General features: G+C 43.0%; 1 protein-coding gene across 1 annotated transcript in view; it reads left to right on the top strand.

The window, feature by feature from the left end:
• The first annotated feature begins 1,237 nt into the window (after window positions 1-1,237).
• The window catches only part of ssbp2a (single stranded DNA binding protein 2a), a 55,359-nt gene continuing 35,104 nt past the window's right edge, over window positions 1,238-21,492 (top strand). The window contains exon 1 of the mRNA XM_008281446.1: window positions 1,238-1,303. Coding sequence (XP_008279668.1) covers window positions 1,248-1,303 — 56 coding nt within the window. The 5' untranslated portion in view covers window positions 1,238-1,247. The remainder of the gene's footprint in view (window positions 1,304-21,492) is intronic.

The raw sequence follows: 21,492 nt of genomic DNA on the forward strand, positions 1-21,492 counted from the left end.
CACACACACACACACACACACACACACACACACACACAATCTGTGTCTTTCCAGAGCTTACTACTGTCTGGGAATCAGCCGTTTTGTATGACAGTCTGTAGTCCTTTTTTTTTGTTGTTTTTTCACATCCTGGATGGCACCAAGCTGTGGTTCATCTCTTTTTCTCTTGTGCACTTTCTCCAGTGATAAGTACATTGTGACAGTGGATTGAACCCTCTCCTCTGTTAGCTGCCAAGCTGGACAGCAGCATGACATAGCACTTCTTCCCTGCTGCATATCCAAAAGCACTCACACACACACACGCAGATAGTGATGGGGGAAGAAGGCTGTGTTTCTCCAGTCACTGTGGCCTCTAGTATTTTTTTGTAAAGCAGGAATGTAAATGTACCAAAGCTGCTCGTGATCATGGGAAAGGTCGTATCACCCCACAAACACACGCGCTTCACTCCAACAGGTCATCATTTGCACTTTGCTGCTGATCACCTTCACTGTCCTTCTGCGGTTTTATTTGTCTGATTTCCCAAAGATGTCCCCTCTGTATTGGCTCACTCGCCTACATCTCCTCACATCAGACCAACAAGCTCCCTGTTCCTTGCTGGGGTGTGTGTGTGTTGTTTACAGGCCCCCGGTAGTGCTCCGCTCCCCGCAAGTTTGGAAATTTTAACACCTATGCAAATAAACAGGGATGGAAATGCAGTTCATATTTGCGAGAGTTGTTTGCGCAGTGCGCTGCGTGTGCGTCGGTAGAGGGTGTGATTGTCTATAAAAGGAACAGCCAAAGCCAGTTGTTTAAAATCCTAGTTGGACGGTTTCAAATCCCCCCCTTATGCACTGGGAGAGGAGAATAGAGGGAGGGAGTGCGGATGTATGTGTATGTGTGTGTGTGTGTGTCAGTCTGTCTACATGTCAGGAGAGTCTTTCCAATCAGGGAAAAGGATGGAAGAGACACTGACAGACAGACAGACAGACAAGTTTCAGACAGACAGACAGACCAGGAGAGCATGAGGAGAGACAGCGTGGAGCAGAGACACAGAGAGAGAGAGAGAGGAGTGGGTGGAGTTTACATGCCGAGGAGGCGTGGCCGAGCTGCTGTCACTCACTGGCGGTTGCCATGGTGAGCGGGCGGTCCCGAACAGCGGGGCATCCAATGGGAGACGACGCTGCTTGTGTCACCATGGTGACGGGGCTGTGCCCAGGGAGGTTGTGATGGGTTGACAGGTGCGTGACAATCGGAGCTCTCTGCAAGCATGTACGCCAAAGGCAAGAGTAGCAACGTGCCGTCCGACAGCCAAGCCAGAGAAAAGTAAGTTTTATTTATGGGGGAGGAAACCGCGGCTGTGAGGGAAGTTCACGAGCGGCCGGGGGCAGTCACACACTGAGCTGCGGTAGGGGAGGGCACAAGGCGAAACAGTGAGCGGCGTGGGGCTCTCCGCTCAGCTCTGCACGGCTCGGAAAGTTGACTGCTTCATTTATTTGAGGAAAGATAGACGTTTTTATCAGCGGGTGTTCGGTTCTCGTTAGGAGATGAGAATTAAACGCGCGGTTTGTGCTTCACGTGTTGAGATCGCTGCTTCATTTGCTTTTTTTTTTTAAATTCTGAATCCATCCTCGTCTTGTCATGTCTTGGCATTTTTTCTCTGCATGGTGTCTATTTGAATGGGTCATTTTAAACACTGTAATTTTGGAGTGTTTTTACTGGAGGGGGTTTTGTGTGTGTGTGTGTGTGTGTGTGTGCTTATAAGTGTTGTGCAGTTTTGTAAACACGCCGATCAGACGTTCACCATGTCGGCAGGAAAGTCCACGCATTTCACTGCTGCTGTGTTTGGAGGTGTCGCTTTTCCAAAAAAAAAAAAAAAAAAAAAAAAGAAAGAGACTATGGATGTGGTTGAATGTCGAGTCCCGGCATCGCTACGGGAGATTTCTGTGTGTGTCTGTGTGTGTGTGTGTTTGTGTTGTGACAGCAGACTTGTCATCTCCACATTTTGGCGACACAAGATTCAGTCGATCCGGCTGCTGCTTTGGCCATATTGAAGATGTCCAGCAATTTGTGTGCTTTACATATCAGCCAGGAAAGATCAGCAGCTCAAAAAAAAAGGAAATGCTTGTCATGGCTGTGCTGTTTTCTGTTGTTTACTAAAAAAAAAAAAAAAAGGATTCATAGCCTCAGACATGAGTTTAACCCACCTATGGAAGTAATTCAGACAATTTTGACAACTATAAAAAAAAAAAAAAAAAAAGGATTCATAGCCTCAGACATGAGTTTAACCCACCTATGGAAGTAATTCAGACAATTTTGACAACTATAATCCAGGTTGTTACTTAAAGTTATATTTAAAAAATGCAGCCCATATAGCAATATATGCAATTTCTGCAATATCAGTCCACAGCACTGCACCTTTTCTGATGTGATTCCTCAGATAAAGATATAAAACTACCACTAAATCCATGTTCAAATGCACAGAGAATAAGAGATTCTGTAAAAGTGACCTTCAACCAGGCTCGACTGCTCAGTACTTTTTTTTGGGGGTGGTGGGGGGCGCTTGGGGTCAGTTAACGGAGTTCATAGATCAGCACACACACAGGGAAGGAGGAGCATGTGTTTATTGATGATATGTCATCGCTGTGAACAGACAAAAACATTTACGATCTTTTGTCTCTGCGGCCGGGACCTCTGCAAAACCGATTAGAGATTCAAAGAGGGAGAGGAAAAAAAAAGAAAACGAGAGAAATCCAGTTGCTTTTTATTGAAGCTTGAGGAGTCACCATAACCTAGATGACTGAGAATCCACACAGATGAAGTGCCTAATAGCGTGACATAACCACACAAAGATAAACAGAGAGAGAGAGCCCTCACGTCCAGCTTGTGTTTTTCAGCTCGTGCCACCTGTGAGAGCAGTTTAAGGTGATTTGTCCTGTGAAGATGTCCATAAAAGACAAGATTAATCATCCCACTCCAGCTCCCCGCTACCAGGCGCGCATTTATTGTGTCTTTTGAATCCAGTTCACTCATGTTTGTCAACAGTGTGATTGAGAGTTCATCTGCATCCCTCGAGTCCCATTCTTTATTCTGAATCGATATGAAAAGGACTGAGGAGTGAAGCTCCATCGCTGCCTCGTTGCATACTAACGCGGGCAGAGATGGAAAGCCTCCTCCAGCCCTGGAAGATACTCTGTGTGTGTGATCACATGCATCTGTGTGTGTTCTGCAGTTTATCGAGATAGAGCTCGCACTATGGATGTGTTTACATCTAGAAGTGCATAAGTTGCTGTCTGACCTATAGCTTTGATCCCGGATTAGAGGAGCATGATCTGTCATAATAACATCAGCATGAAATAGCAAAGAGACAAGCCTGTAATTATGAGTGTGTTTGTTTATTGTATCTACAGCATCTTGTAATGATATTTCAGATTATTCTTTCCTTAACTTGACATGTATACAAATGTCCATATGAGTGAGACCCTGCGAGATTCTTCCTGCCCACTAAACTTCCTATTTGTCCCTCTCACTGTTTGATTTCCGTGTTGTCGCAGATCATTTCGTTATCTGTGTTTACATTCTAATGCAAGTTCCATTGGGCGTTACTGCCAAGGCCGCGACAGAGGAGAGGGACGGGCGACAAGAAAAACATCAGATGAAAAGGCAGTGAAAGGCGAAAAAAAAAAAAAAATCAAGCAAGCCAAAGTTTCATTCGTCTCTTAACAAGCAGACTTGTTTATCAGTGGTGTGTATCAGAGAAGCCGAGCAGGCCTCAGCGCTGCCGAGTCTTCAGTTGTTTCTCATTTCTGCAGCGCAGCGGGGGATCAGAGAGTGGGAGAGACAGAGGGCAACAACAGATTGAGGGAAAAGAAGGAGGAGGGGAGAGAGCAGGACTGAGGGAATTTGCTGGATCATTAGTTTACAGTGTTGTAGTATTGACCTCAGAATGGACCCCCGCAGACTCGGGGCTCTGGCGTCTCGCCCATGTAGATGTAGAGGAGCTCTAAATGCAACTGACCTCTATGCAGTTCTGTTCACTGCTTCTTGTGTGTGTGTGTGTGTGTGTGAGAGAGATAAGCATCTGATTTGTGTGGTGTGTCCTTGCTGCAGATGTATTTTGGGAATATACATACATATATATATATATATATTGCCTCCACTGGTATGTGATACACCACAGATTTGTGAATGTTTTTCTGGTGGTTTTGCAGATTTTGTACTTGGGGATAAAATGTAATAAGATACAAATACTGCTTGCTCTAGAGAAACCAAAACTGTACATTTTGAGTATTCTGACTCTGCTAAAGATGCCAAACTTAATAAAGGACATTCAGATTTTTTTTTCTTTCCTAAGAAAACTGTGTGGATCCTTAAAGTATGTGTCCACACTGTAAAAATATAATCCATAAAATGTTTTACTTCACCATTAGCCTAAATGTCACACTAGTAATTCTAATGTATGACAACTTAACATTCTCTCAACAGTCTAATTCATCTGCGAGACAGTTATAAATACTATGCTGAGTGTTGCCTCTTGCGGAGAGTTTATATTAAGGAACACCTGAATTTTCTCCAAGTCCTTTTCTTTTTTTCCCCCCAGTAGATTACAAGGTAAACAAACTCAGACTGCACAAAGTATTAGAACCTGAATATGTGACAGAAGCCGTTAACCATCACTGATTTCCTTTATTAAATCTGAACATTTCAGGAGAATATGCCGATAAAGAGAAGTAGGTGAGTCGGATGTTTTGCTAAAATACTAAAATTATCCTCCCTTACCCCTGAATGGCATAGCTCCTTGTGGATAGTTCCAGCTGGATGTGCCACATCTGGGAGATATCTGCTTCTACAAATACTGCAGGGGCACACTAGTTCAGTACAGATGAATGGAATCTTGTTTCTGGTGCTCAAAGCTCCAAAAGATTACATTTGAAAAAAAAGTCAATGGAAACATGTCTGTGCAGAAACAATGTCCCTGATCCAGCCATTCATAGACCAGGACTGTATGGTCGCAGTCCCAAACTGCTGGCGCCGGATTATACCGAGTAAAAGTCAAGAACGTGTCTTTAATATTTCATAGCCACCTCGTGTTTTTAAATAAAATCCCGATGCACTCATTTTTGGATACATCTTTGTCACATTTATAGTCTTTGTACGTGTGTGTCGGCATGTTAGAGAAGCGGTCTTTAAACCTATCCAGCTATAATGTACGCTCCCTCTGGCTCTGAGACGACGCTGCTGTCCTCGTCTCTACTCTCTCTCTGCCTGACTCTACCTGTGTTATGGTCCGCGCTTGATTTTGATTCGGAGTGACAGTACACGACCACTGACTGTGTACTGCAGTTGTTCAACGAGTGTATGTTTCAGTCACTGGCAGTTAGAGGACACATTCCACATAGTTCTGGGATTGTGGTCCTGACTGAGTTGCATTGCAGCACATAGTGCGCATTCCTTTCCCCCCTTTTTCTGTGCGTGTACTGAATCATGGAACAAACTCTCCCTAAAATGCACATACACGCACACATACTTGCAAGTCATTTCACTTCTCTCTATTTTTACAGACACACAGCAGCTAACTTTATTTTTATTTATTTATTTTTTACACATCATTTTAATAAACACAAACTGCAAACTCACAGCTGCAAGAAAAAAAAAAAAAAAGTCAGGTGCCAACCATCAGTCTGCTGCAGACTTAAGCATTTCTAGTCCTGTTAGGATCATCATTCTACACACATACGTACACGACACACACACACACACACACACGCAGCTACTTCTGAACCGAGACACCTCAGAATCCTGCCAGGAGGCTGCCAATGCAGCATTGCGCAGACTGAGGCAAAGCAGTGCATGCTGGGAGTGTTTATCCGACAGAGGCAATTCAGGCTGCCACTCTGGCTCTGACAGTGAGTCGCATTACAGGGGAACTACAATAAAAATAGAGCAGTATCTCACGCACACATGCACTGTGTTGCTCACAATGCGTTGCAACAACTGTGCAGGGAATCAGATTTTGTCCTTGCCAGCTGCCACCTGATGAATGTAATTGATGAGATTTTTTCGTTGTTTGTTTACTGCATTTCGTCGTCCTTGAGAAATGACGGCGGTGCTCTCATTAGCGCAAAGAGGGAAACCATTTGTTATAGCATGAACAAAAGAACGTAGCCAGAGGATAAACATATGTTGCTGGTCAACTTGGCAGGTGGAACGAGAGTCTGCGTACGCAAAACGAGCACTGAACTTTCGACGAAATTGAAAGTTCGAGAGCTTAAACGAGCCTGAATGAGAGAAAGATCAGAAGGTCAAGTAGGAGTTTTGTTTCGTGCAGGTCAGACGGGGTCAGGTGTCCTGCAGGACCTCGTGCTCTAATGCTCCATAATGGCTGCCTGTCGGACCTCTGCACTCTGCATACATCTCACTCTCTCCGTGGATCACTTACACTGGTAAGTGGCCACACCTGGTTCTGTTGGCTTGAGTCCAGCGCGCACCATACAGAGGAGCCACGTGGAGGGCCTCGGCTTAAGCTGCTCCTCCCTGTTTAAGTTGACAAAGAACAGCATAAAAGTGTGTGATTCTGTGTGTGCGTATCCACACTTTGCCGCTTTGGGTCAATTGAGAGCACACTGCATGTGTAAATCTGTAATCCCATCTGAGCTGTCTGCTCACAGCACTTTCCCCATATGTTTCATCCCTCAAAATCAACCTCCATCTGTCTGTCACGCCGCCTGTGTGAATGTGAACTACAACATCCAGTGATCATTACACAGCTAATAGCCTCTCCGGCTCTCATGGGATGCTTGTGAACAACTGTGGGAACACAGAGAACTGTCACCGCTCTCTATTGTTGTCTTTCACCAACACTGACGGCCAGCGAGAGAATATAAAACTGGTGCCAGTGAATGTAATCCTCGTGGTGTTTTAGATTAGCATCAATCTGGGATTACAAGAAAACCAGAGAAGAAATTGAGCTCTCGTGTGTTTTCTTTTCTTTCCGGATATACAGAGCTGTCTTCAAACGAAACTGATGATGACAGTTTGACAAGGCTCTGATAGAAAACACTTTTTAACCTGCTGAACACATAGAGGCTGTTAAAAGTCCTCTTTTATCTGCTGGCATCCCTCCTAGTCTGTCTCTTATCCCCACTGCCAGAGATGTAACTTGCCACAGAACTGCTATCAAAGCAGCGGCCTCTTATTGAGCTGTATGAGGCGGAGGTGGTGGTGGTGGTGGGGGGGAGGCGGCCTTTGATCGACGCAGGCAGAAGAAGGGGTGACGTGTCAATCAACAGACAGGACCCTGTGGAAGACGCCCTCACAGGACGCCTCGGGGTCCTTGGGAAGGATCGACGTGACAAAAGGTCTCCGTCGGCATCAGATAGCATGTGGGAGAGGAGGAGGAGAGAGGGGGAGAGGGCACAGCATCCTGAAAGTCTTTTATCACTCCCCTCAAAAGACGGAGGGTACGGATGAGTGAGTTTATCACCTGGTGCTGGTCCCTTAGGACCCCATGGGTGTCCCTGAATGCTGCTGTTTTAATTAGAAACACGCCATCACATCCTATCTTTTTCCTTCTCTTCTCTTCTCTTCTCTTCTCTTCTCTTCTCTTCTCTTCTCTTCTCTTCTCTTCTCTTCTCTTCTCTTCTCNTTCTCTTCTCTTCTCTTCTCTTCTCTTCTCTTCTCTTCTCTTCTCTTCTCTTCTCTTCTCTTCTCTTCTCTTCTCTTCTGGAATAGTTACACTGTATCAGGTTTGTCTCTGGGATTAAGATATTGACATCTGGGGGAGTGAAGGATTCCGAACCTCGCAGAGACGGGGTGCATTTCATAGCACGCTTTGTTGACCATGACTGGAAACTACGATCCATGCTGTCAGGCTTTGTTCACGTTGTTAGTGGTAGATCTTGCGGTTTTGTCAGGACGTTTTTTTTTTTTTCTTCCTTTTGTTGCCCCTGGTGACACTAAACATGCACCGCTTTGCTCCAAACCACAGCACAGTTAGGGATGCTCTCCCTCAAAGCGCTTCCTGTAACCTGAGAGCTTCCAGCTAGAAGTAAACGCTGTCGGTGGAAACAACAATCGCAGGCTCGGGCTGAAGAGTGCTTTTATACGTACGTCAGGTGTCTGATTTGACAAACATTTGTGTTTGTCGGAAACAAAGAGCATCCTCTTTTATTCACATCATACATCTGGCAATTTATATTTGCCCTTTTTTTTTTTCCCCCACACATCAGTTTTTATCAGTGCTGCTTTTACATTTTACAACTGCTCTTGTGCTTCACCCGTGTAACTTGCATCGCTATTGTAAGTGCCGTAGCGTAACTGCGGATGCTGCTGTGCCCCCCCTGCCTGCCTGAGCAGAGTGGAGGTTGGTTGGAGGCCTCTCTGCTGATATTCCTCCATCATTGATATGCAAGCTGCATCGCACAGGCGCTAGCGCAAGGTTAAGCATGCGTGACGGCCAGGCTTAGGAACTGCTTCAGACACTCTCTCTCTCTCTCCTGCACCCACACACATTATTTTACTTTGTCTTCTCTGTACATAGCTCCCCCCCCCTCCTCTCCTCAGTTCCTCTTTGTCTTGCACTTGTCTCCCTTGTCTGTTTTGTGAAGTCAAGCCACAGAGTTGTTCACTTTAATTTTCTGTAAGTCTGCCATCCTGAGATGACAGGCTGTCTGCCCACTGATCCCTGTAAAGTCCACAATGACACTTTCTCTCCTCTGAAACCAAGGCACTGTATCCTCATTCTTAGTATTCAAATTGCTGACATGGACTTCTTGACTTTTTCAGCTCTACTTAATCCCATTTTTCAACCCGGAGACGAGCAGGAAGGATAAATGAGTGACACGAGGTGTGTGACAGGACAGCAGCAGGACGCGTCGGGGTTGCTCCGGTGCCAGATGTAAACTTAACTGGGAACATGTATAACTAGTGCGATGCTTTTCATCTTTTCTTACTGTGTTTTGTTATTAAATGATGTTAATCATTCGCAGGCATCTCGCTGCATAAATTTTTACTTCTCGCACAAGGAAATATTTCTCTGAATGGTTAGTCATTTATTTATACTTCCTCCAGAGCCTCCGTGCAGGCCTTAATAACATCACATTCTTTCCCAAATTGCTTCAGATTGCCTTCATCTGTATCGTTTTTTTTTTTTTTTTTCTCGATCTCATCTTGAAGCTTTGTTGTTCAAAAGAATAGAGGCCTATTAGAGCCCCGTAGAAAGGAATTCTAATCCTATAAGATTAGAGCAGTGCAGTCCTCTCAGTCGTCTCCTCCTCACTCTGTTTTTTTTTTTTGGTAAAAGTTGCTGTTGATTGTGGAATGTTGCATTGTGCGAGCTGAACAATGCCGATGTGCCACTTGGACGCTCACATTCCAGGTCCTGCATAACCCACTGCTGTACGAGCAAAAGGAATGGCAGCTAGAAAATACCTCAACACCGCTGTGGTTTGTGTGTGAGCGTAAAAATGAATGTCAGTGTGAGTAAAAAAAAAAAAGTAGGAGAGAAAGAAATAGGATCATTAAGTAAAACAGAATAAGGAAATTGTGCACAGCAATGATTGAATGTCTGAAATCGTTGCACAATTTACTATTTCCTAAACCTGCTCCCTGAACAGTGTGATGTTACATTTATTCCCTTAACGTATTCATATTGTCAGGACCAGCTAAATCTAAGCAATGCATTTTTTTTATTTTTGCCGTGTCTTTTAGCACCAAGCGTGTATTTAAGTCCCTTTTTTTTTTTTTTTTTTTACTACAGGGTTCTCATTTTAATACATGTCCCCGGAAACATGAAAAGAAACAACCAGACACTGTTTTTCCAACCAACTAATGAAGTTAACACAGGCTTAATTAGCCCGATAGCTGAAGCTGTGAGAGACCGAAACAAGAAAAATGCTGGTTCTAGCCACTTTTTTTCCCCCCATTATAACATATCATTGTAAATTCAGTATATTTTTTGCTTTTGCGCTGTTGGTTGGACAAAACGAGAACTTTAGAGACATCACCCTGGGCTCCGGGAAATTGTGAGCGTGTATTTTTCAGTATTTTATAAGAGTTTATAGCAGCTAGTCAATAAAAAAATCACAATTGATCAAATAAAAAGAACCGTTTTGACAGTTACAACCCTAGTTTTGTTAAAAGGAATTTTGCGATGTTGAAAAGTGTTTTGAATTCTTAAGTCTACGGTCAGTGATATAATTTGGATGCCGCCCTCCAGACATTTCCTCAGAACACGTACAGAACGTGGAGTTGAGGATTTTGTGGTTACATTTGCAGCGGCTCAGTGCCACATGTACACTCGTAATCCATTTTACTCCCCTTTTCCCAAGAAACTCTGTGAAAAAAAACAAACTTTAAAAGAATACAGTAATTAACCTTGTATGATCACTAAGTGTTGCCATCAAAGTTCTCTCTGTAAACAGCAGTTTAATATTCTGGGCTTTATGGCTGTATTGCATTCAAGATTTACTGTAATAGCTTGTAGAGAAAGTTGAACAAGGGAAATACTCCTAAAAATCATTGGTGTTCTTTCAGCTGTGAAATTAAACAAACTCCCCACGAGAGGTGACTCAATCTAAACAAATCAAAGGCAATGAAATGGAACTCAAATTAAGAAAGTGATGGATTTGCCTGCGCTTTTATTTGATCTATCCACTTTACATGTTCTGCAAACAAATTACGGCGCTTTCCCACCGGCTGAAACCTATATGTCTAAATTACACATGTTCGTATGAAGGACACAGCTGGATTCTTGCTCAGTCCGACTGTTGGTAAACAGTGAGTTTGCCTATCACGCTCTCTCACCATCTCTCTCTGTTTCTCCCTGTCTCTGATAAGCTGGCATTTCCTGTTATCTCAGCCCTGGGCATTGTTGTCTGCTCTGTGAGACAGTAGACTCTCTGCACTGCTGACAGAACAAGAACTGTTTCACTTTGTCTGATTGTGCTGGCATGAGACGAGGAGGAGGGGGGGATGCTTCCTTTTTAATGTATTGTCAGTTCGAGTCGTAATTGCGGCTGTTCTAATTTGCTGTATTCAACATACAAGGTGGGGAGTATTTCCTGCCAGAATCACCAGCAGTCAGTCGGCATCCTCTGCTCGACACCAACACTGAACTCATATTTTAAAAAGCGATGAATTTCAAGGCATATACTCTGCTGTAAAATGCTAAAAACATTACTACCTTCGAGCTTTTAAATTGTGACGATTTTCTGCTTTTCTCTGCTGAATATTTTTGCTTTCAGGTTTCTGACATGTCATCGTCTCGCGTAAAGTTGACTGATGAATAAATAATTGGAACAATTGTGAGGAACCGCCCTAACATAGCTTTCATCCAAAGCAGATTCATAAATACATGTAGGGAAGTCATGCCAGTAATCCCCCCTTTTGTCACAGTTTCCAATACTAAATAGCTGCTTTCCTAGAAGTGATCGTTCCACGTGTAGCTGAACATCATTTTCTGCTTTAGGTGTTTAATGTTTAACCCTGAGAGCTTGATGGACACGTTTTACGTCCAACTTCACACCCCTTCTGTTCGGTTGAATTGCTTTTGAAGTATTTATTGCGATGAGGTGTCGTGCATATCACATAAAACTGTACAGCTTGTATTTTCCAACAGCGCTAGCTGCTTGTCAGTCCAATGAAGTGCATGTGAGAGAAAAAAAATCATTTTAGATTTACATCAGATGTAATCATAGTTACAATTGACATACAGCTGTGCATCCACCTCTCTTGTTTGGATTACTCACAGACTGTAATTGCATAGAAATGTTAATATCTAGATATGTTGATGTCTATGCAATCATTGGATATGGGGGAATGAGTCACTATCGTTATATGACGTATATCAAAATAAACAGCAGAACTCACCCTTTCCAGAGATACTACTTGTTTCTCTATGCATTAGAGTAATTCAGTTTTGAAATGACAGCACATTTCTGCATTATCTGACACTACACCCCTCTTTGTATGAAAAATAAACACAAAGTCATGGCGCTAAGCACATATTTTCCCCCAATTTCTAAGTCGCAGAGTACGAAATTCCAGACAATCCCAACCCTACAATTATAGAACAATATCTCTTCTGCCAGCATTTTATGGTGAGATGCATGTAAAACATTTTCAAAATGCTGATTTTGTTTCCTCGATGTAAAGGCTAATAGAAAAAAATCTGCAAGTGAAAGTAATGGAAGCTCTGCAGAGCCACGATTCATCTGAAATAGGCAAGATACAGCATGGATGGTTCTCCCTCATAACGACCAAGTAAAGGTAGTGAAATTACGCCGATAACTGCCTTGAATTCATAGTTCTACTGTAACAGTTTCATTCATACGACTGATGATAAGTTTATATGGCCATTCATAACAGTCAAGTTCATACCTGCTGAATAAAGTACTGTGGAAGGCAAAGTGTTCACAGGCTCCATCCTGACAGTCAGTGTATGAGAACTAACTCTAAAATTTCTATTTCTATTCATGCACTTCCTTGGTCGTTAGCTAAATCAAATGATAGTATCAGTTTGTACTGTGTGTATGAGTCTAATTTTCATTTAAACTCTGTAAACTTCATTTACTAAACTGACCTTAATGATGCTCGATTTGTTTAACTCAATTAAAGAATGTAGCTTTGGCATTATAAAACACTTACTTTCTGTTCTGTTAGACTTGTGTTTTACTTTTTTTCATGTGCCAGTTTTGGGTGTAGTCTTTTGAAGACGCAGTGGGTCTGCCTTCAGAGCTCAGGGTGGAGGTTTGTTGAAGCTACAGTTGGGCTTGTGGTCACACGATCTTGATAAGATGGCTGCTATCAGTCTGTGTCCTGTAGCTCTGGGTTGTTGCATGAGCTGACAATACTAATAGTTGCAGCGCGCTGTGGCTCAGTGATCGGTTTGTCCGTTGGCAGAATGTTGCCTTTGTTGACAGATCGTAAACTGGGGAAGGTTTCCTCTCGTATAACATCATTGTAAATGGAATACTTAAGGGCGTTTTGGAGCTATTTTAATAAATCTGTTCTGCATTTTTCATTACAAGACAAATATTCTAAATAATGAGTGGCCAAGAAACTGAATCCAACCCAAGATGTTAATATAAATACATTAAACTTAACATTGTTGTTCCTGGGCATCCATTAAACAAGTTCTAACTCAAACATTATTATCTCTGTTATTCCAGTGTTTGTCTTTCAAGTGAGTCTTTTACGGCATTTATTTTCACCTTGTATTGGACTGTCCCAAGGGTGGGGAGAGGGAGGAGAGGATTGTGGGATCTCTAGTTAATGAAAGGTAAACACAAGGTCCACGGCGAGGTGAGCCAAAGAATGCAGGATTCTTCCTCTCTGTCAGGATATGAGCTTCATTCTTTGGACTTATACTTTTACGCATGACATTTCACCTCAGGGTAAATTCTTCTCTTCGCTGGAGGAAACTTGAAGTTACTTTGTTGTTTACAGTCACGTGCAATTTTGCGCCTTTATATGTGAACAATGAGAAACATTTCATTTTAATGTTTCAAGAGAGCTAATTGCAGAAAGAGTGCAGTCGGAACATCACACCTCGTCTCTCCAACAGCTCAAGCGTCGGCCCTAACAGCCACCTGTGTGATGTCAAAGTGATTTTTTTATTTGTGATGCTGGTCAGCCTCTCACACAATTCTGAAGTAAGCCAGTAAACCATTCTTAGCCTGCACCGCTCTTTGCCAAGCCAGTGCTGGAGCATTCAGGCCTGTCACCCAGCCAAAGCTCCACTGAGGGCTTTACTATGTGTTGTGGAAGTGAGAGGGATAAAGGCTACGACAAACATTTGCTCAGCAAAGCAGCATGTGAGACCATCTCAGCGGAGACAAAACGGGGAACACGAGCAGATAAAACACAGTTTATTTGACTACTCGTGTCTCTCCTCCGGCTGTTTCCATGCAGGATTATGACACGTGTTTTGTTAATCTTCAAAGCTGTAGTGAACTTTTCCCTGCTCCTCCCAACGCTCGGCTACACAGCAAACCTCGCAACTGACGTCCGCACGGAGAATATACTTCATACCAATATCTCTATCCAAGTGCTCTGTCTTTAGCTGGAGCCATTAGAGAGATCCCGGGGGATGCTGTGGAAGGGTAATGGAGAATATAGATTTAACTTGTGACCATCAGCAAAAATGCCAATTAGAAATGCATCAGTGAGCAGGCGGCAATAGAGCCACAGCACACAGCCAGTTGGGGATTCATTTAAGGCATGTGTTTGAGTGAGACGATGCAAGAAGTTAAAGAGTCTCGTGAAAAGTCTTCGTACAGTTTTGTCAAGTAGTAAAGCATCTCAGTTTTGATCGTGTCCTTCTGTGTAATGCCGCAAAAATGTGCGCTTCTGTGCAGCTAAATTGCATTATCATCTGTGTTTTGAGAGAAACATAAAAGGTGAGACTGTGACGAAGGAGGAACAACTTTCAGTTTGAGAGAGCCACAAAGTTTGGGTTTGCAGGTTTGGGACGTAAGCCTGTAACAGAACTGTCGCCCTGAAACTGGGGTTCGTGTCCTGTGTGGGTTCGTATTCTCAGATTTCAGTTTCTTTTTGGTTAGGTTTAGGAAAATATGGTTCCAGTTAAAATGAGACCGTTTTGTTTGAAGCTTCTCCTCTATTTTCTGGGTTACCGGGGTGACAAGTTTAGTTCCATCCATTGGGTGGATGAGAAGGAGCGACAGTAAAGCAGTAAAATAAATTTCAAAGACGTGTTGATTTGAAGCATATTTGTGATCACCAACAAACATAATCTGCAGGACAGGGTGTTTTTCTCCAAACATAATTGAGAAGGCAGCTCAGTTGTACAGGAACAGAATTTTTTCGGAGACGTGGCTGCTGTGATGACATAAACTTCGTTATTTGAGGCACTTGCCGTAACTGTGTTATGCAATCCTGACAATCTTTTGGGTAAATAACACTACAAAGCCTCTCAAAAGCCTAGTGATCAATCTGTCTTTAGAAATCAAAAGGAGAGAGGAGTTTCATTCACTGACTTCTATTCAGTCCCCCTTTTCAAGCTGTTTGCAGTCAGTCGCACATTCAGTTCCACTTTTGCAAATCCAGTGTTGCAGTCGGTGTGTGACAGCAGCAAGGCTGTTCATAACGTTGTCCTTTTCAGTTTTGCTCACAGGCTGCAGCATCACTCCTCTCCTGCTCCATGCTGACCTCCCCTCGCAGCTCCTTTCATTAATCATTTACTCTCTCTCTCTCTCTCTCTCTGGCTTTCTTTCTTTCGCTCTCCCTCTCCTTCTCTCCCATTGGTCTCTCTCTCTTTTTCTGTCTGCCCCCTGGATCTCTTGTTGCTGCTAATCTTTATCTCTTTATCTTTCTCTCTATCTCTACATCTTTATCTCTCTGTTGACTGGTAAATTACCTATCTTTGTCCTTTGCTCAATACCATCACTGTGTGCCTCCGCATTCCATAAACTCCCTCTTTTCTGGATTTTTCTGTCTGCCTTCTTTCAACTGTGTGACTTTCACCGTCCCTGTGTATGTGCAGAGGAATAGCTCGAACAAAGCATTCACTTTATGCAACAAACAGCACTTTCAAACAATTAATTCGCTCAAACCTTAGCTGTTCAACTCCCCTGCACGGATTCATTAAAACTATACTTCTACCTAATGAAAATGCATCAAGGATTAGTCTATCAGAACCCGATTTTCCATATAAAGTGATTTGGCTATGATCCTGGTGTTGTACCTTTTCCCAGACAAGGTGTGTGCATAAATAACCCTGTTTTGAAGATGCTCTTCACTGTATAAAGGTTCCATAGTCCCCATGGTTGTTTGGGCTCTTGTTTTTTTTTTTTTTTTTCCCCTTCCGTTGTTTTCCTGAAGCTCTGCGTATAAGATGAATTATTCAGCATTGTAATGGGTCTATATTTGTCGTTGTTTATCTTGCCTCAGTGCCCCCACCACCCTCATCGCTGCCCCACCACCATCTCTCTCCCAGCTTTCACTTGTCTGTCTGTCAGTCTGTCTGTCTGGCAAACAGGGCCGCTCTACCCGCAGAGGATGCTCCACTTTAATGAATGAAGTGCAGTCATTTAGCAGGGCTCTTAATGGCACATAAAGCCCCGCTGCTAGGCTTGATTAATCAGGGAAAGTGTTTGGCTGTCACACACAGGGCTGTCCTCAGTGGGGGCAGCAGCTTGATCGCTGCGCTCTCTTTTATGGCGGGGTCCCTCTCTATTCTCGCCAGAGTTGTCAGGAGCCCGAGCTGCCAGAGCTTTCAGGGGCTTGATCGGGAGAGTGAGAGATCGCTTGGCTTTCGCTGTAGGCTGGCCATGATCATGTTGACAATCCCACCTCCGAGTCAAAGATCGAGGCCTGCAGCTCGGTGGTGGTGAGCTGTGAAGTCGCTGAGGACATCTCAGTCAGTGAGCAAGGATACAAAGGAGTGAACAAGTGTAAACAATAGTCCTGTACCACTGTTTAGTGCAAGAAATCTGGTCTCCTCATGAACTAGATCAGTGTATTGGCTGATCTTACATTCTTGCAGAGACAGATGGGTGTCTGATTAAAGACAGAACCTGAACTCCTGACCTGGTATGCTGTGGGAGGTGTTTTTGGATCCACTTGTCCCCTTAGAGGGAAGAGTTTTTGCAAATGAGCACAAACTTGTTCTGAGTGATCATCTTTATCCTGTGATGAAAGATTTCTATCCTGATAAGCAGCCTCTTCTGAGGTGACAGTCGGGCAGGGGGGGTCACTGAATGGTTTGATCAGTATGAAAATGATATAAATCATATGTTACGGCCTTTCACCAGTCACCAGATCTCAACCTGGTTGCGTACTTGTAAGAGATTTTAGAACGACATGTTAGAAGGCGTTGTCAGCAAAACACCAAATGAGGGAATATCTTGTAGATGAATGGTATTAATCCCTACTAAGGCACCTTATGTTGAGTTTTCCTTTCATTTGTCACCCGTCTACTTATCATTACATGAGTATGTTTGCATCGATAAGTGACAAGAAACTGCTGCACAGAAATACCAACATAGTTTTGAGCTCATTCAGAAACACTGTCATCATTACATAGTCTGTCAAAGCTGATTTTCACTCTCTGAAATGTCCACTTTAATATTCTTGGCCACAGTTCTTTAAAAAGCAAATCAAATAACCGTTTATGTAAAAAAAAAAAAAATATTGGATGATCTACTAATGATGCTGATGCATGTCGCTAATTGTAATTGATCTTAATATGGCTCAGTTTAGTACAGGGTAGCTGCCTCTGTACTCGTGGTTACTGCCGTCACTGTCTGTATTGCATCAGTCACATATGCTGCAAAATTATGTAACATAGAAAAGAGTCTGAAACATCACGAAAACATTTGCCAAACAAGCTGCACCGAGGAGTGCAAAAGTCGATCCTCGCCGAGACTCTCTAAAAGACACTTAACGGGATTTGTAATTAACCGCCGTACATTACACAAACAAAGCATAGCACTGGAAATGGTGCTGTAAGTATGACTTTTACCAAGCTGGAGTTTACTGCAGGGTTAATTTATTGTAAGGTGTTATTGCTGTTTAATCTACGGGGAATTTGGGGGAGTCACATTATTTCTTTATTGCTTTATTGTTTTTGTGTTCGTTCGCTTGAAAGCAAAGCGCTTCAAAGACGCTACAGCTCTCAGTAGGTACTTCACAGTGTCACTTTTCCGAAAATTATTCTTTGCTGTGAACACGCACAGCATAGATTTAAGACGGTAATTTAGTCTTTTGTGGTAGGTAAGCATGTCCAGGAGATAATTACAGTATATAACTTCCTGTCTGTGACTTAGTTCAAGCTAGGATTACTTTTCCATTGTTATTTCCGCTCACACAGAACTCATTTAAATTCATTTATAAAAATATAATGAAATCCAGTGCATACTCCGAGGCATACTACGCCTATGTATCTTTCATTTCGTCCCTTTCTGTATGTTATGTTTGCAGCACAGTGTGTAGTCATTTGGTTTTTTCTCTTGGAAGCCGGCTCTGGTTTAGCCTGACTGTTTTCGTTGCGGGGTTTTGTGTTAATTTGCAGAAGGAGGTCACAGCAGGGTGCTTGGCTAACTGAGACACCGCTCAGTGAGAATCCCTAACATTAGAATATGAAAGTTTACAGATCTCACGAGTATTCATCTTGGGGCTCATCCGCGAGCACCCATCACCTCCATCCTCCCCATCTGCCTTTTTTTTTTTTCTTTTCCCTGTCTCTCTAATCCCCCCTCTTCTCTCTCCTCTCGTCTCCAGAACCTTTCATCTCACTCTGTTATGCTCCTGTCACACCATCACTCTCTTTCTCTCAATTTCTCTCTGTAATTTTCCTCCATAGTGGACGTGGAGAGGAGGGTACGGTTCACTTTCTGACTGTTTGTAGTAATTTTCTTTTATTCGTTGGTTGATAAAGTTCAATACCTCCAAAAAGACGCGTTACGTTTTAACTCAATATAAGAACAAAAATGTATCTTGTGCTGTTGTATAATGCAGGAGATCTGTGTGTGGAACACTCTGCAGTACTCGTGTTCAACCCGTGTTTGACCTCTTCATAAAGACATTGCAGGTTAATCCCTGATTGACACCTTCCAGAGCCTCTAATCTACAACTCTTCTCCATAGATTACCACTGCACAGAATTTCCTTTCTCTTTTTCGCACACTTGTTTTTTTCTAGACATCTCGCCTATTCAGTTCCATTCATTTCACTTTATTCTTAATAAAATCCAACAACATCACCATCTCTTGTACAAATGCTAGATTGCTAAAGCAACACAGTGTTTGATCCACGTTCAACCCAAAGGGAGCAACCAGGTCCGATGACATGTTGAACCATTCAAACTGACCACCAGCACCACTGAAATACACAGCAGATCTACAAGGGCTCCAATCTGACTGCCTTTATTAGAGAAAGCTACACTGCTGAAGCTTTAAACCTTCGACGAATGCCCTTGCTGATGTGTTGTGAGATATTCAGTATTCCCTGTATGTGCAGTTATTTTAGTTTCAGACAGCAATGGTTCTGATTGTGATGGAACATTTCCACATCTGGTAAATTACAGTCATCAAGCAAAGACAGAGTCATATCTTTGCCCCCAGAAGTTGATTAAAGCGTCTCTTTTAATGTTGGTTAGAAAGAGGTAACTGTTCCACCAGCGAGAAAGAAGAAGCAAAAAGGAAAGTACAAACACATGCAAAAGGAGCAGCTGAGCAGACAGGAAAAAATGCCAGAAAGGTATGCTACATTAGACAGACAGGAGGGGTGATTGAAACTGGGCTGGTAGAAAAACTGAGGGAGCTGCTAAGGGAATGGGGAAAGGGTGAGGAGATGAGGGTGGGGAATCAGTGGAGTGGGAATGGTGGGGTAAAGAGGGAAATGCTGAGGTTACTGCAGGACAAGTTGGATTGGAAGGAGCTAAAATGACAGGAAAGTTAGCTAAGGGAGAAAAACAAGTAGGAATGGATGACTGACTGAGCAAGAGTGGAGCACCTTTCTAGTGGCAAACATCCATCCATCCATCTATCTGTTAGCTATACCTGCTTTACCCTGCAGAGAGTCGTGGAAGGCCGGAGCCTGTTAACAACAGATGAGAAGTAGGGCACGCCGTGGACAGTCCATCCAACTAGCACAAAGAGACACACAACCATGTACACACTCACACCTACGACCTCATTCAGAATCACCAATTAACCTACTGGACCACCAGGAGAAAACACACATAGGCACATGCAAACTTCTCCACAGAAAGCACCGACCGGCACTTTCAGGCCCAGAGCTTTCTTGCTGTGAGGTGGCAGTGCTAAACGCTGCACCACTGAGCCACACCAATGCCAAACAACAGATGAACAAAGCTAGCAAATGGTTGGAAAACACCATGAATGGAGCATTTAACTGCTAAAGATCCAAATAATTCCCTCAGGTTTGGGGAAAGCAAAACAGAGTCGAATGCTAATGCCAATCTGTGTCTCCTGGATGTGTGAATCGGCCACTGTTTTCTAAAAAATACGTTCATCCTATGGATTTTATAAAATGAGACTATGTTCAATATTGTGTTTACTATTAGATAATGCAGATTTTGATATAGAACCCATTTAACACGTGAACCTGCAGCGTATAGTCTGTGATCATCCATACAGAAAAAGCCAAAAGACATTTTTCTTTTACCACATCCCTCACCAGCGGCTGTGTAATAGACAGGAGACATGATTTCCTGCCCACACCCAACATCCGAATTTAATTTGGCCAAAGAAGGCAAATTTATAGCATCTTATTCAGAGGGGATGAGACGCCACTGTCTCTGCTGTGCTGCAACTTTAGCAGTAGCGGGCATTTCTTATACAGAAAAATATCTCCAGTTGCAGCTTTAACAAAAAAAAAAATGTTTGGGAAGCTACAAAAGAAAAAAAACGTGACCACTTTACCGACAGCGCTGGTAATATAGACTGCTGAAGAAGTGATTTGTGCATCTCTAATGGGGAAAGCATGTTCAATGGCAGGAGTTTGCTAAGGATTTGATTACCTCCCTTTTCACTTATGCAACATTTAATTTGATTTTCCCGGTCAAGTATGTTATTAGTGTATGTCAACGAGGAGCAAGTACGGTAAATATGTCACTTAACATGTCGATTCAGATCAGAATTTTAATCGGTTTTCCATTTCATCTTTAACAAGGGTGAAATAATCTGGAGCTAATCTATAATAGGCAAATCCAATCACTGAAGCCATTGCCTGTTGTGATTTGAAGCTCTGCCAGACTTTGATCGCCACGGCAGTAAATTGATTTGTAGTGATCCACTGGTCTCCTAAATGCTGATCCTGGGGAAAAAAGGTTCACGTCTTTGCTTTAGGCTGAGGTTGTGGTTGAGCTCCGAGATGCTCTTCCTTTCTCTCTGATCTCTTCTCTGTATGACAGTTCAGCAACAACAACGCTGGCACAGTAACAAGGCAACACAGAAGCTGGTCGCTGTTTCTGCCTGCTGCCTTCATTAAGCTAAGCTCAGTCTCTGACTGTTCAAGCTTGCTGTAGCTGTCTGGTCTTGTGCAGATTTACAGGAGCAGCCGGGGTGGGGGTCGGCTGGAAATATGAATTTAATTAAATGTGACTCACAGAAGACAAAACCGGCTAAACTTGATGGAAAAATAGGGTCAGGTGTGGAGCTTAAAGTTGTCCCCTCTGCCCTACCTTTTCCACTTGCACCCACTTAACACAACTACCTCACGTGACACACCCACACACACAGGAAGAGAGAGGAGACAAAGTAGGACGCACCTGATCTCTTTCATTATAAAATGTAAAATGGCTCATATTTACAACGCAAATTGCCAAAGCAGACATGTAAGGAATAAAAAACATTCTCCTGGTATGCGTCAGACAGCAAGAGCAAGCACCTAAAGCTTTAATACGAATCGACTAATATGGACCAAAAAACTATCACAAAAGCCTCGATTTGAGCACTTTTGGCTGCAGAGGTCACTTAAAGCGACAGTTTGCTTAACACCACAAGAGAGTCATTGTAATGTTTTCATTTTAAT

This window comes from Stegastes partitus, unplaced genomic scaffold, assembly GCF_000690725.1.
Source record: "Stegastes partitus isolate 25-593 unplaced genomic scaffold, Stegastes_partitus-1.0.2 Scaffold234, whole genome shotgun sequence".
In the NCBI taxonomy this organism is placed as follows: Eukaryota; Metazoa; Chordata; class Actinopteri; family Pomacentridae; genus Stegastes; species Stegastes partitus.